This window comes from Molossus molossus, unplaced genomic scaffold (genome assembly GCF_014108415.1).
Source record: "Molossus molossus isolate mMolMol1 unplaced genomic scaffold, mMolMol1.p scaffold_m16_p_20, whole genome shotgun sequence".
Lineage (NCBI taxonomy): Eukaryota > Metazoa > Chordata > Mammalia > Chiroptera > Molossidae > Molossus > Molossus molossus.
In genome coordinates, this window is record NW_023425356.1 from 22815878 (window position 1) to 22829282 (window position 13405).

At 53.9% G+C, this 13405-nt stretch overlaps 2 protein-coding genes and 1 non-coding gene across 5 annotated transcripts; all 3 read right to left on the bottom strand.

The window, feature by feature from the left end:
- Positions 1-946: 946 nt before the first annotated feature.
- Positions 947-7200, bottom strand: S100A16 (S100 calcium binding protein A16). 3 transcript variants are annotated; one of them, XM_036273070.1, is made up of 3 exons: positions 7018-7200; positions 1927-2104; positions 947-1643 (listed from the first exon to the last, which is right to left on the bottom strand). In XM_036273070.1, exons 2-3 carry the CDS (start codon positions 2077-2079, stop codon positions 1485-1487), a joined length of 312 nt encoding a protein of 103 aa, XP_036128963.1. In that variant the 5' UTR covers positions 2080-2104; positions 7018-7200; the 3' UTR covers positions 947-1484. The 3 variants fall into 3 exon arrangements, with proteins under 3 accessions (XP_036128963.1, XP_036128965.1, XP_036128964.1); XM_036273072.1 differs by lacking the exon at positions 7018-7200 and adding an exon at positions 2908-2943; XM_036273071.1 differs by lacking the exon at positions 7018-7200 and adding an exon at positions 2807-2873.
- Positions 7201-9018: 1818 nt separating this feature from the next.
- Positions 9019-10567, bottom strand: S100A14 (S100 calcium binding protein A14). Its single transcript, XM_036273191.1, has 4 exons — positions 10521-10567; positions 10064-10168; positions 9455-9601; positions 9019-9247 (listed from the first exon to the last, which is right to left on the bottom strand). Exons 2-4 carry the CDS (start codon positions 10091-10093, stop codon positions 9110-9112), a joined length of 315 nt encoding a protein of 104 aa, XP_036129084.1. The 5' UTR covers positions 10094-10168; positions 10521-10567; the 3' UTR covers positions 9019-9109.
- Positions 10568-11840: 1273 nt separating this feature from the next.
- Positions 11841-11947, bottom strand: LOC118638095. Its single transcript, XR_004961052.1, has one exon. It is a non-coding gene; the product is annotated as a U6 spliceosomal RNA (small nuclear RNA).
- Positions 11948-13405: the final 1458 nt, after the last annotated feature.

Consider the following 13405-nt stretch of genomic DNA (forward strand, 5'->3'; position numbering starts at 1 on the left):
TATTTATTTTTATCCTCACCCGAGGATATTTTTTGATATTTTGTTCAGATAGAGTGGGAGGGGGAGAGAGAGAGAGAAACATCGACGTGAAAGGGACACATCGAGTGGTTGCCACCCACACGACCCAACCAGGGCCAGGGACAAACTGCAACCGAGGTACATGCCCCTTAGCAGGAACCGAACCCTGGTCTCTCTGGACCGCAGGCCGAGGCTCTAACCGCTGAGCCAAACCGGCCAGGGCAGCAGGTCCATTTTAGAAGGTTAAGGATTTACAAATGGATTCTAGTAAAATTGCCTGTGCCTGTGAATCTTTAGAAAAATCTTAAACCTTGGCGTATACTGCCCCGGCTTGAAAGCCACGGGTGCAAGGCCCTGCAGGCTGAATTTCCACCATTGCTCTGCCTTCCCACAGAGCACAGGCCACCGCTCCATGGCAGGGGCTTCATCAGTGCAAGAGCAGGAGAGAAACAGAGAAGCTGGCATGGTCCCTCTGGCAGCTACAAGCTGTAATTTTCTATCCCCCTCCCAGTTCCTCTGGCCTCCCACACTCCTGTCTCCTTGCACCCCTACTTTCCCATCCCACCAAATTCTCTGTGTATTAGAATACTCTGTTGAGCATTCAGGGCCTCAGTGCACATCATGGCTCAAAACTGAGGGTCATGGCTCCTGACTCACAGAATTGCAGTAAGGACTACACGGGACACACCATGTGGCTGGAAGTTGAGTCTGGGCTAGGAGGGCCCAGATGGTGATATGTGGCCTTTGGCCCTTCATGGAGCTGGAGGAAAGGAGCTGCTGGCCCAGGGCTGACAGCACCTGCTGGGATCCAGTTCTACTTCTTTCTTGCTCTGCCAGGGGCCCAGGGTAAAGACCATCAAGCTTGAGGAAATTCCTAAGAGTGGAAAGGTTTTAATGAGCATCACAAAGGGACTGGATGAGGGGGACACAAGTTTCAAATCCAGCCTTTATTGCCATGCTTCAGGAGCTAAGGAGGAGGGAGAAGGCTCAACCCTGCTTATCTCTCCCAGACCCAGAGGCAGCTGGAGGGCAGTCCCTGGAATTCTATTCCCAGCAGAGGGGCTGAGGGGAAGGGGAGAGGTTTCTGCTGCTGATGCCAGGGGCAGGAAGACCTGGAGCAGCGAACTGACCTCCAGAGGTCAAGAGAGACTCAGAATTAGGCAGGAACATCAGATGTTGTGAAAGGGTAGGTGGACTAAGGAAACTCTTGGATCCCCAAACAGCACTAAGATCTCACAGAGGGCCTGGACCCTCAGGGGCTGCTGGCTCCAGGGACTGAGACCCTGAGGGAGGCACCCCCAGACTGAAATGCTCACAAAGAGGCCCCCTCCCCCTCCCCTGTTCAGCAAGGGTCAGCAGAAGGTCTGGAGGGAGAAGTAAGGACAGGGCCTGAGTGGGCAGGAGGCTGAGAAGAGCGTGAGGGGCTGGGCATTGGGGCAGTGCCATGGGGGGACAGTGGGGGTACTTTAGCTACTGCTCTGCTGCTCCTGCTGGCGGATAAGGTTGGCGATGGGACTGGTGATGCCTCCTATCAAGGTCCAGTACTCGTCGAAGCTGATACGTCCATCGTGGTTAGCATCCAGGTTCTGGATGAGCTTGTCAGCAGCTTTTCGGTTTCCTGTGTCCTGGGGAGGAACCCGGGTCAGCAATGTTGTGAGTACCAGCCCCACAGTGCCCCCAGGCAGGAGCCTAGGCAGAGGCCCAGGATCTGGCCTGGGCAGCTGCTGCCCTTGGCAAATAGGAACAGAGTCCTCACTGGCTCAAAGAGGACAGAGCCCTGTGTGGGGTCAAGACCCTGGTTTGGGGGGTAACTCTGAAAAAAACATAAGCTGCAGGGGGGAAGGACACCCTGAGAGGACAGGGCTTTGGGGGCTGGGGAGAGACAAGGCCCTTAGGTGGGAGCCTTACTGTCAGCATGTGGTTGAGCTCTTTCTGAAGCATCTTTCGGAAGCTGCTCTTGCTGATCTTGTTCTTGACCAGGCTGTGCTTAGACACGTATTTGTAGAAGTTTTCCACCAGAACTACAACCGCCTTCTCCAGCTCTGTATAGCAGTCTGCCATCTCTCTGCTTCACTCCTCGAGGGGTCTGGGCACAGGAGAACACAGATGAGAAGAGACCCCACCGGCCAAACCTCCCCCGACACACCCTCCCTGGGCCCTGGTCCTGTCCTCCAGGCTGACAGGTCCTGCTGGAGGAGGAGGCAGGAAATGCGGGCCACAGGGTAGGTGGGGGAAGGGGGATATCCCTGGAATGAGTACTATGTGGCTCTTCTAATCCAGGTGTTCCCCAGCTCAACTGCCTTAACAGGTTCTCCAGGCCCTTCCCCAGCCCCAGGCACTGGGCTTGTCAGAGTCCCAGTGAGAGCAAGAGAAGGCTCCCGTGGGAAGAGTGGAGAGAAGTGCCCATCCCTCCACCCTCTGCACACCTGGCTCACCCAGGTCCCTTGTTCTGGGGACAAACACAGCTAGGAACTGCTAGGATGAGCCAAGAGGGCTGGGGGGCTGGGGGGCAGCAGCCATGGTCCCCTACCAAGACACCAAGATCAGCTGAGACCCCAGCCCCAGGCAACAAAGCTGGAGGCAGAGACCCAGGCCCTCCCCAGTCCCTTCAGCCAGGTTCCAGGAGAGTGCGTCCAGCGTCTCTGACCATGGCTGCTCTGGGAAAGGACAATGTCCTGATTCATTGAGTCAGACATTCTGCAGACTCCCAGCCATACCCTAGTACCCTAGCCTCCCTCATACCCACCCAAAATATACAGCAGGACCCAAGGACCCTTCACCCCGTTACCTAAAGAAGAGCCAGGCCGGGTCTGCTCCAGCTAATGACAGAGCCATAGCCAGCCAGAGGCCACACAGTCACCCCCTCGCCCCAGGACAAAAGACACTCACATTTCCAGCGGATACAGGCTTCTGAATAACAGGATATGAAGGGAACAGGCGGATCTACTCTGTGAGTCGCCGCCCATGCCCAGTGCCCCCCCAAGTGCACCCGGGCAAATGAGCCTCCCTTCACCCCCCCAGGAATGAGCTGCAGCCGCGGTGCCCACGAGGTCCTGGACAGCAAAGGTAAACACAGCCACCATAAGGGCCTGGGCATGCACAGTTCGAGTCCCTGCCCCTGCTACCTGCTCTCTAACCCCCCTGGGGCCATCCTCCTCTGTGCCCACTGCCCTGCCCTCTCTGCCTAGCTAAAGCCTGCCAGAACTGCACCTCCCACGGGAAGCCTGCCCTGACGCCTGTCCTGACCCCTGCCCTCCGTGCCCTCCTCCCCGGCTCCCACAGACTCTCAGTCAGCATTGGCCAGGGCCCACTAACTGGTGTGGCTGCAGCCTTTTACTGGGTTTTATCTCCTCAGACACCAGACATTCCTGGAAACAAGGACAGTGTTTCTAACATGCCGCCATTGTGTATTCTGAACCACACAGAATACAATGAGGCTTTGGGACCATTTTTTTTTTAAATCCTGGGTAGACAAACTTGCTGCTTTTTAAATCTCTGCATCTCTCCTAGCCTGTATTGCAGGGCCCAGTGCTTTGTTCAAGGAAGATGTTCTAGCCCTGGCTGCTTTGGCTCAGCGGTTGGAGTGTCGGCCTGTGGTCCGGAAAGACCCGGGTTCGGTTCCCACTAAGGGCACGTACCTCGGTTGCAGTTTGTCCCCGGCCCTGGTTGGGTCCTGTGGGTGGCAACCACTCAATGTGTCCCTTTTATGTCAATGTTTCTCTCTCTCTCTCTCCCCCTACCACTCTATCTGAACAAAAAATGGAAAAATGTCCTCGGGTAAGGATAAAAAAAAAAAAAAAAGTACATTATATCAGTTGCAGCAACTTGTGGAATATAAACAAAAAAAAGGAAGATGTTCTATAAATGTCCTGCTTCCTTCTAGCCTTGATAACAGGTGGGCAAAGCCCCTGACCACTCTTCTAGTTTGTTGTTTTTTGGTTTATTATTTTTTTTAACCCTCACCCGAGAATATTTTTTTTATTTATCTTCAGATAGAGAGGGAGGGAGGGAGGGTGGTAGGGAGGAAGAGAGAGAAATATAAATGTGAAAGAGACATCAACTGGTTGCCTCCCACATGACCCCAACCAGGGCCAGGGACTGAACCAAAACCAAGGTACGTGCCCTTGACCGGAATAGAACCCACAACTCATTGGTCTGTGGGCCGATGATCTAACCACTGAGCAAAACCAGCCAGGGCTTTTTTTTTGCAAAGCTTTTTTGGAAGAATGAGACTAGGCCAGGATGCAAGATGGAAGAAAAGTTGAGAGGGAGAGGAGTCAGGCTGGGGCATTTCTGACCAAGAATCCTTCCCTTCTCTACCCTGGTATGTGGCCAAAAGGATGAAGTATGGAACCAGCAGTGCAGGATTCTAAAGCTGTACCCATTTCAGCAAGAACTGTGCCAAGTCTACTCCCAACCAAGCTTTGTGAGCATTCAGAGAACACCCCCACCCTTAGCCATCCCAGACCTTGTTCACTGAGTGAGGAATTTTGTGGGAAATAGGAAGAAGAATGAGAAAAAAATACATTTGGGGGGGGGGGGTGGTATCTTGACCCTTTTCCCAAAGCCCACCTACCACCTGTCCTCTTGGGTCTTGTTTCTCTGGCCAGAGGAACCTCCTGCCCTTCTTTGATACCATGCCCCAGTCCCTACTGGGTAACAATCAGCCACCTGCTGTCAGGTGTGCGATCTCCCCAGAGAAGTAGCTTTAGCAGCTCTGGGTTTCAGTTCCCAGACCTCCCAGTAGTCTCTGCCTGCCATCACCACCACCCCACCCACACCTTCTTTTAGTCAAATGGACACCCCTGGAGAAACATCTGAATAAGTGCCTTTCTGAAGGAAGAATGTCAGAGTGCGATAGACAGGTGTCCCTCCCTCCCCTGGGGGCCAGGAGGCAGGCTCTGCCACTATACCCATGTCACAGCCACCTGCTTCTCCTGCCTGCCCATCCTCTCACTAAGGAGGCTGGATGGTCCCAGGCGCAGGATTGGGGTGGGTGGGGAAGGGCAACCTGTTATCCGGTCAGGAGGACTTTGCATTCACTTTGTTACAGGTAGATCCTGGCCTGATAGTTGTGGGGAGGTAGACATGTGCACTGGAGCCTTCCCAAATACTGTGAATGGAGAAACCACTGGTTCTCCAAAGGGCCCCCTCACCTGGGGCCCTCAACCCCCTCCCCCCATTGTTCTCATTGTCTTTTCCTTGGCTGATTTATCACCAAGCAACCAAGAAACCCCCATCCCCACCCCGCTCACCTCAGCCAAGCTTGATGACTTCTCCAAAAGCCCAAATTGCCATACATTATGCCCCTGGGTCTCAGACACTCCAGTCCCACCCTCCTACCCCCAGGTTCTGGGCCTCACTCCTCCGAGTGTCTACTAACCATCTCCCATCTCTTCAACTCTCTAACCTCCTCCAATTTGGAGCCCTGAACATCCATCATACTCTCCAAAATTCACCTTCCCCTCCCATCTCCACACACACTTCTTAAATTATTCCCAGATGTTGGGATATATCCCTGGACTCCTAGTTACCATCGTCTCTAGAGCCTAACCCACTCTCAAGCCTAAATTCAGCGTGCTCTGTGTCCGTTCCACACACCTGACATTTATTCACTCATTTATTCATCATTCATTTGCTTATTCTTTCACTGACTCATTCATTCTCACTCATTCACTCATGCATTTCCTTAATTCACTTCAATATACAGGAAAGGTGAGATCTGAAGGGGGCTGGTAATGCTTCACTCAGTTTACAAGTTCATTTCAGACTAATCTCTTCAGCCTCATAGCCCCAATTCCGTGTTCTGTCTTCTCAGACTTTTCCCAGTTTCGGAGGCTACCTTCTCACCCAAGTGCCCCTGCCTCACCCCTCTCCACCGCCACAGGACTCAGGGCATCTAATTCACACACACATTACAGAGTGAGGAATTCTGTCGTTCCTGACCCCGCGTCTTGGGTAACCTGTCTACCTTCCACCCACTTGTGTTTTCAGAGAATCCAGCTGAAAGAAGAAGCCTGCTCCTCTAAAATTTTTTCCAGACAAGTAAAGTTGGAGGAGTTCAGTGTGCATGGACACACACACACACACACACACACACACACACACACGCTGCTGCCCCAGGCTTCATCAACACCCAGAGAGTTCTACTCTTGTGTGGGGAAAAGCTGAGCCCCACTCGTCAGCAGCTCCAGTGCTCCCTCCCCCGGCACCCCTGCCCTCACCCCCACCCGGACAGGGCTGGGCAGGGGAATGCTCCCATAGTACAGGTGGCTCAACAAACAAAGCCAGTCAAGCCAGAACCTGCCTCGGTCCTGAGGTGGAGAAGAAGCTGCCCAGACTCCTGGCCCCTCTCCCAGAGTTCCCAGGCTCCCCCTGGATGTCACCCAGGTTCCTCCAGGTCCCATCTGCCCTCCCAAAGAACAGCTCTCAGAGAACAATGGGGCCTGCATCCAGGGACCTTCCCGAGTCCCGAGTCCCGAGGTGGAAAGAAGCCTCCTCACAGCACCTATCTCCTCCCCTCGGACTCTCAGGCTCCCTGGGCCTTCCCTGGTTCTTCCTGGACCCCATTACCTCTCCCAGGATATAGCTCCCAGAGATTAGTGAGGCCTATTTCCAGGGTCTGTCCACCCCAACCCCCACCAGCACGCATTTGCCCTTTATCTGTTAGGAGAGGATCGGATCAGCTGTGGGCAAAGCTCCCAAACACCCTGCCCAGTGGCCCAGGCCCTGGAGAGGGGCCCAGGCAGCTGCTGGACTGGGGACAGGGGTCTCAGCACCCCATTCCTCTCTGAAGGCCTCTCCAGTTCCCAACCCCACCAGACTTCTGCATTCACAAACTAGCCTTTTGGGAAAGTTAAAAGTGTTAAAATCTCCCTGCTCCGTCTCTGACAGGACCCGTCTCCCCAGGCCCCCTTTATTGCCCCTTCTCCTGGCCTCACAAGCCTGTGGGGCCTCTCCGGCAGTCCCAGACCTCCCAGGACGGCCTGGGGTGCTCACCTGCCTCCTCCTCTCCAGCAAGGCTCTGGGGCCTGGGCTCTGGCACTGCCAAGCAGCAACCCTCGCTTAGCCCAGCCAGGACTCCTCCCCGCTGCACTTCCAGAGTGTGTCCCACTCCCTCCTTCCCTGCCTGGTTGAGCTGGCTCAGAGGGGAGGTAGTGACTGAGCTCCCTCTCGACTTGGCCCTGGGGTTGGGCCCTTGTTAAAGGGATACACACCTTTTTTAACACCCTCTGCCCCACCCCAGAAGGAGTGGTGGAAGCTGCCACTCTCCCAACCCCACCCTCCCAGCCCCACAAGGCCTGAACCTACCAGGTGAAGAAAGGAAGGGAAGGACTGTCACCTGCCCTTCTCACCTGGGTCACTGGGACCTTAGTTTCAGGGGCTCCAAACAGACAAGTTCAGTTAGCATTGCAGGCCAGCTTGGCTAGCCACTTTGCCCTTGGGATTTCAGGAGTAGTGTCTGATTTCCGTGTGCTCAAGTCGGAAAGCGGACACTAGGGACCAGACTCTGGCCCCCTGGGCTTCCATCTCTAGGTCAGCCCACCAGGAGCTCTCCGGACCCCCATCCCTGGGACAGCTCATGAGCAGCAGAGAATTCCTATGGAAACACCCTCTCGCCCTTCCCCAAGGTACCCAGGGAAACCGGCCAGTTCCACAACCCTATGAGGAGGCAGCACCTGAAGCCAGAGGGGACCCATTCACCAGCCCAACAGTTGTGACTTCAGCTCACCAGCACTCACTGTGCGAGGCTCTCGGCTAAGTACTTTACATGATGCTTCTAATTATCCTAACAATCCTGTGAGGGAAGTACTATTAATATCTCCATTTTACAGATGAGGAAACTGATACTGAGAGCATGCTTATATTTCCAAAGATTCACATGCAGGCCTCACATTTCCCAGGCTCGTTAGCCAGGCTCCAGGCGTGCACAAGCCTTCCTCTCGTCAGAGGACCAGCGCACGGGCCAGGAGGAGCTCCTCCCTCACAGGGACCAGGTCTTCCTCCTTTGGGGCCTGGTACCATCCTCAACCCAAATCCATGGAATAAAGTGGGTCCCCATTCACTTCTCCTGATAACCACTGCAGCCCCACATGTGCCATGCCACCCGATGCTGCCACTCGCCCCAACCACCCCCCTCCCGTGGACCTTCGAGGAGGGTGTCCAATCAAGACATCTTTCACCCTGGCTGTTGCTCAGTGGTTAGAGCATTGGCCCACAAACTAGAGAGTCATGGGTTTGATTCCAGGTCAAAGGCACCTACCTGGGTTGCATGTTCAATCCCCAGCCCCAGTCGGGGTCACCTGGGAGGCAACCAATAGGTATGTCTTTCACATGATGTTTCTCTCTCTCCCACTCTATCTAAAGATCAATGGAAAAAAATATCCTCGGATAAGGATTTAAAAAAAGGAAAAGACATCTTTCACTTTTTTCATTTTTTTATTTTCAAATGATACAAAACAATCATCATTCTTTAAATGCCCAAGCACCCAGCTGGTTCTCTCACCCCAAGGTCACACCCTCCTTACCCTGTCCCCCACCCTGCTCTCTTACTTCCCTTGCCCTAGCCCAAAGGCAGTCTCGGGAGGAGGCTGGGGAGGAGCTGGAAGCAGGAAGGTATAACATTGGACAGACAGCTAGTTTGGTTGGGGAAGAGATTAGGAAGGGTAGGTTCTTAGAGACCATTTTCAATACCAAATATCCAGCCCTATTCCCAGCCCCTTTCAAATCATTCCCGTAGTCCAGCTCCTCTCTGCCCTGCACCCACTACCAAATGGTGTGGCCCTTACACCGCCACTACTCCTCCACATACATCCCTGGCCCCAACCCGCCCCCTGAACCTCCCTCTGATGGCGATTCCTGGACCCATTAGTTCCTTGGAGCTCCCTCCCGAGGATGAAGTGCGGGGACACCCACCCCTCACCCTCGCAAGGTAAGTGCCATTATGAACCACCGGAACCCTGCAGAGGTGAGACAGGTGTGGGCTGGGGGACAGTAAGGTGATGGTAAAGAGAGCAGTTTTATTTCCAGGCCAACAGTCTCTAAGGCCCCCTTTGCCCAATATCCCCCCAAGAATCCCAGGGGAAAGTTCTCAGCTCCCCTGGACAGGGCTCTCCAGCTTCACGCTCTTGGCTGCTTCTCCAATCAGTTCCCAGAAACTCCCAAACTCCAGTTTAGAGTTGTTACAGCTGCCCAGATTGGCGATTCTCTCTTCCAGCCCACAGTTGCTCTGAGAGGAGGAAAGACAACAGCTCAGCAAGGAAGCACCTTCCAATCTTCCCACCCGCCCGGCCCGGGGCCCAAAGCAGGACCCTAGCACTGGCAAGGGGGAAGGGCTAGGGGTTGCTAGTGCCAGGGGCTTTTGTGTGGGTGACACCTTTGGAGCATTTGCTTGAGAAGCAGTGTTCTGCCTGGTGTGGGGTCACCCCGTCAGTACCGGCATAAGGTGAGGCAGCTGCTGGGTCACCAGGTCCTGTAGTTCAGAGGGGGTCAGCGTCTCCTTCCCACCTTCCACTGAGTACTGGTGGAAGTTCTTGATGAGGGTCTCAATGGCCCTCTCCACATCACTGAACTCCTGGGCATCCTGAGGGCAAGGGACATCACCCACATCAGGGAGGCTCCACCCCACCCTACAACACCCTGCTTTCCCCAGGAACCTAGCCAGGCCAACAGGGCAGAAGACAGCTGGAAGGCACACAGACTCCCGCCCACTCCAGAGCCCAGCATCCAGCCCTCGGCCCCACTGGCCTCTGCCCTGAACCACAGGTTGGACAAGGCTTCTTCCCCACCACCTACAGTCGCCCCCCCCCCCCCCGCCCCACGCAGGGCAGGTCTCAGCACGTGGCCCAGACATCTTCTTCTTGGGAGAACTCCATCTATATCACCTTGTGTGGGCACCAGAAAGGGGTTCAGGTCTCATAGCCTGGTCTGGAGGGTAGGCCAAGGCAAAGGTGAAGGGGCAGAAGTCAGTGGGGGAACACAGACCCTCAGGGTAAAGGAGAGGCATGTGGGAACAGAAAGACAGGCTAGGAATAAATGGGCCCACCTCGGCATTGGCTGACCGACACTGTCCCATAGTGCCTGGTGTGCTTGTCCTTTGGTGAGAGTGTTCTACAGCCTGCCCCGGAGGAGCCAATGGCTCATGATCCGCCTAGAGGTGAGAGGAGATCCCAGAGTTCCTTTTTGAACTACCCCCTTTGGCTCAACCCCAGATATTCTGGCTTCATCTAGGGGGTCAGGGTCAATTCCACCCAAGGCCCCATCCCCACCCAGGCTCCAAGATAACCCCCAGGCCAACCCATTTAGAGGGAATCCCTCGGGCCCTATTTTAGCTTCACTCCTTCCTCTTCCTCCAACCACCCATTTCTGTTCCAGACACACACACCAGCCTCCAGGGCCTGGCTACCCAGCCCTTTCCCTGGCAGACTAGAGTAGGATAGGCTAAGCATGCCTTCTGGACAGAGGGTAGCCCATTTTGAGTGAAAAGCCTTGGGTCTCCTTACCTGCTGACAGCCTCTGAGACAGGACAGGATGAGCCAGCTCACCTGAGCTCAGCTCTTATACCTGGGGGAAGGGAGGGGAGGCAGGGGCTGGGCCTCATCCCTAAGCCACCCTGCTATTGCAGTAGTCTGGGCTGTGAGCCAGCTGTGTGGGCCCCACCCTCCGTTGGCCAGAGCTCCAGAGCCTGCCCCCATCTCTGCCAAGAGGGGGGAGCCATGGAGGGCTGGGTCTGAGATGCCCCTGCCCCCAGACCAGGAGGCAGAATCCAGGGGAAAGATAGAGGAGAAGAAATAGGAAAGGAAGAGAAGGAGGATTTGGAAACTGTAGGGTTAAGCTTGGGAGGAAAGGCCTGGAAGAATTGTAGGGGGGAAGTGAAGGGCCCTGAGTTAATAACCAGGAGAAGCAGAGGCTGTTCAAAGCAGGGTTTGTGGCACAAAGGGAATGAGGAACACATGGACTGAGAGAGGTCTTCAGGGACCTCTCTGTACTTTGATGTCACACACACACGGGCCAATTTGGAGACCCCAGCCTTCCTCAGTCCTGATGGCAGAGAGATGAATGAGGACTGGATCAGGAAGAAAGAGCCAGAGAGGGGCAGCCTGGTAAAGGGGCCAGACTGGGTGCTCTCCTGACTTCCCTTCAGCTCCCTTCAACCAGTGTGCACATGTGCAAGGCCCAAATGAGTTATCTGGCAGCTGATGACCTCTCCAAACTGGTTGGGCTGCCTGCTCCTCCCTTCCTCATGCCTTCCCTAACCCAGCCGCTCCACAGCAACCCCCCCAGACACACACTCTAGTACCCAGGATGACATCCCAGAGAGCAGATCCAGGGACTCAGCCCAACCCCTGTGGCTCTCCTCACCTGAGGGGCAGGAGGAAGGGAGAAGGGCACAAAGTCAGGGCAAGGATGGGGTGCGGTCAAATCTCCTGAGCTCCTTTCCTAAACTCTGAGATCAAAGTATACATACCTCCTGTTAAAAAATAATAATGACGTAAATGGAGCCACTTTAAAATGGAGTCCAGGGTGCCATCCCAGAGAAACTGCCTTGTTTTTCTCACTCTTCAAACCTTTTTTTTTTTTTTTTATCCTCTTTTTCCATTTTTTTGTACAGATAGAGTGGGAGGGAGAGAGAGAGAGAGAGAGAGAAACATCGACGTGAAAGGGACACATCGAGTGGCTGCCACCCACACGAACCTATCAGGGCCGGGGACAAACTGCAACCGAGGTACATGCCCTTAGCGGGAACCGAACCCAGGTCTCTCCGGACCACAGGCCGATGCTCTAACCGCTGAGCCAAATCGGCCAGGGCTCAAACCTTTTTTTTTTTCATGGAACGCTTCACGAATTTGCGTGTCATCCTTGCGCAGGGGCCCTGCTAATCTTCTCTGTATCGTTCCAATTTTAGTATATGTGCTGCCGAAGCGAGCACTCTTCAAACCTTTTAAAACTGGGCAAAATAACCTTCGGACTGGGTCTAACAGCATTATATCCCCAAGAAAGCAGACTGAGAATTGAAGACATTCCTTAGAATTAGCATCACTATGTTAGCTTATCTGCACCTATCGAAATTCCTTCCTTAGCTTATTAACATCATTAAAAATTCCTTCATCATCTTGGCTAGGTAGCTCAGTAGGTTAGAGTATCCTCCTAATACACGAGGTTGTGGGTTCTATCCCCCATCAGGGCACATACAAGAATCAACCAATGAATGCATAAATAAATCAAACAACAAATGGATTGTTTCTCTCCTGTTCTCTTTAAAATCAATAAAAATAAATAATTCCTTCATTCTCTCCACCTGTAATTATTCCCCTTCCCTTTCTCATAAATACCCGCTGCCTTTGCCTGCCTAAATCAGCGCTTCCAGAAGTTATTCTTTTGGATCTCAAATAAAAGCTTGTTGCCTCACCCTGTCCTTTTATTTTTAGGTGACCACTCCCACTGCCCCTCTAGGCCCCTTCTAGTACTCCCCTGTACTTGTGGCTTCAGTGAAAGGGCTTCTGGCCCTGGCCAGTTTGGCTCAGCGGTTAGAGCGTTGGCCTGCGGTCCTGAGAGACCCGGGTTCAGTTCCTGCTAAGGGCATGTAGCTCGGTTGCAGGTCGTGCGGGTGGCAGCCACTCGATGTGTTCCTTTCACGTCGATGTTTCTCTCTCTCTCTCTCTGTTCCTCTCTCTCCCTCCCACTCTACCTGAGCAAAGAATGGAAAAATGTCCTCGGGTGAGATTTAAAAAAAAAGGAAAAAAGAAAGGCTTCTGTTAAGTGTCTCAATGACGCCCTTCCAAGAGTGTCTCCTTCTGAGAGTTCCTCTGAGAGGTATCATACTGAGGACTCTCTGAAAGCCTCAGTCTAAGGGCTTCTCCAAAAGTGCCTCAGACTGGGGTCCCTCTGAGGAATCTCAGTCTGGGGATCCTTCCTAGGGTCTCTTACTCTGAACAGCCCTGAATGATCCCTGGGAGTCCCAGTCTGGGGCTCCCTCTGAGGTCTCTCAGTCTGGGGGCACTTAGAAGGTCTCAATCTGGGACTCTTTCATAGTGTGAGGCAGGAAGTTATATATTCCTCAGGACCAATAGCTGCCACAAATGGACAGCTGATGATATGCAGTAACAGCCCCTGGAAGTCTTTACCCACTGGGCTGCCCCACCCCTGCTCCCTCTGGTGGTGAGCAGTGCAAGCAGCATGCCCCTCAAGCCAAAGACAGGGAGGGGGGCACCATGGTGCTCTAATGTTCTGCTTCCTGCAGCACCTCCACCACCCTTACCACAGTCCTCAAACCAGAACCTTGTGTCCATCTTCTGCTTCACCCCTGCTCTGGAGGATCGGGGGGAGGAAGGAGGGTCCAGTGTTTCCAAGCCCCCATCCGGAGAGGATGTCAGTTCATCAGACGCTC

What these genes read in the sequence shown, in the direction of transcription:
- S100A16 (XM_036273070.1), bottom strand. Translation starts at nt 2,079, where the DNA reads ATGGCAGACTGCTATACAGAGCTGGAGAAGGCGGTTGTAGTTCTGGTG. An exon ending in AGCTCAACCACATGCTGACA is followed by an intron (nt 1,644 to 1,926) that starts GTAAGGCTCCCA and finishes GTTCCTCCCCAG; the next exon opens with GACACAGGAAACCGAAAAGC.
- S100A14 (XM_036273191.1), bottom strand. Translation starts at nt 10,093, where the DNA reads ATGGGACAGTGTCGGTCAGCCAATGCCGAG. An exon ending in GTCGGTCAGCCAATGCCGAG is followed by an intron (nt 9,602 to 10,063) that starts GTGGGCCCATTT and finishes CCTTGCCCTCAG; the next exon opens with GATGCCCAGGAGTTCAGTGA. An exon ending in AGCTGCCTCACCTTATGCCG is followed by an intron (nt 9,248 to 9,454) that starts GTACTGACGGGG and finishes TCCTCCTCTCAG; the next exon opens with AGCAACTGTGGGCTGGAAGA.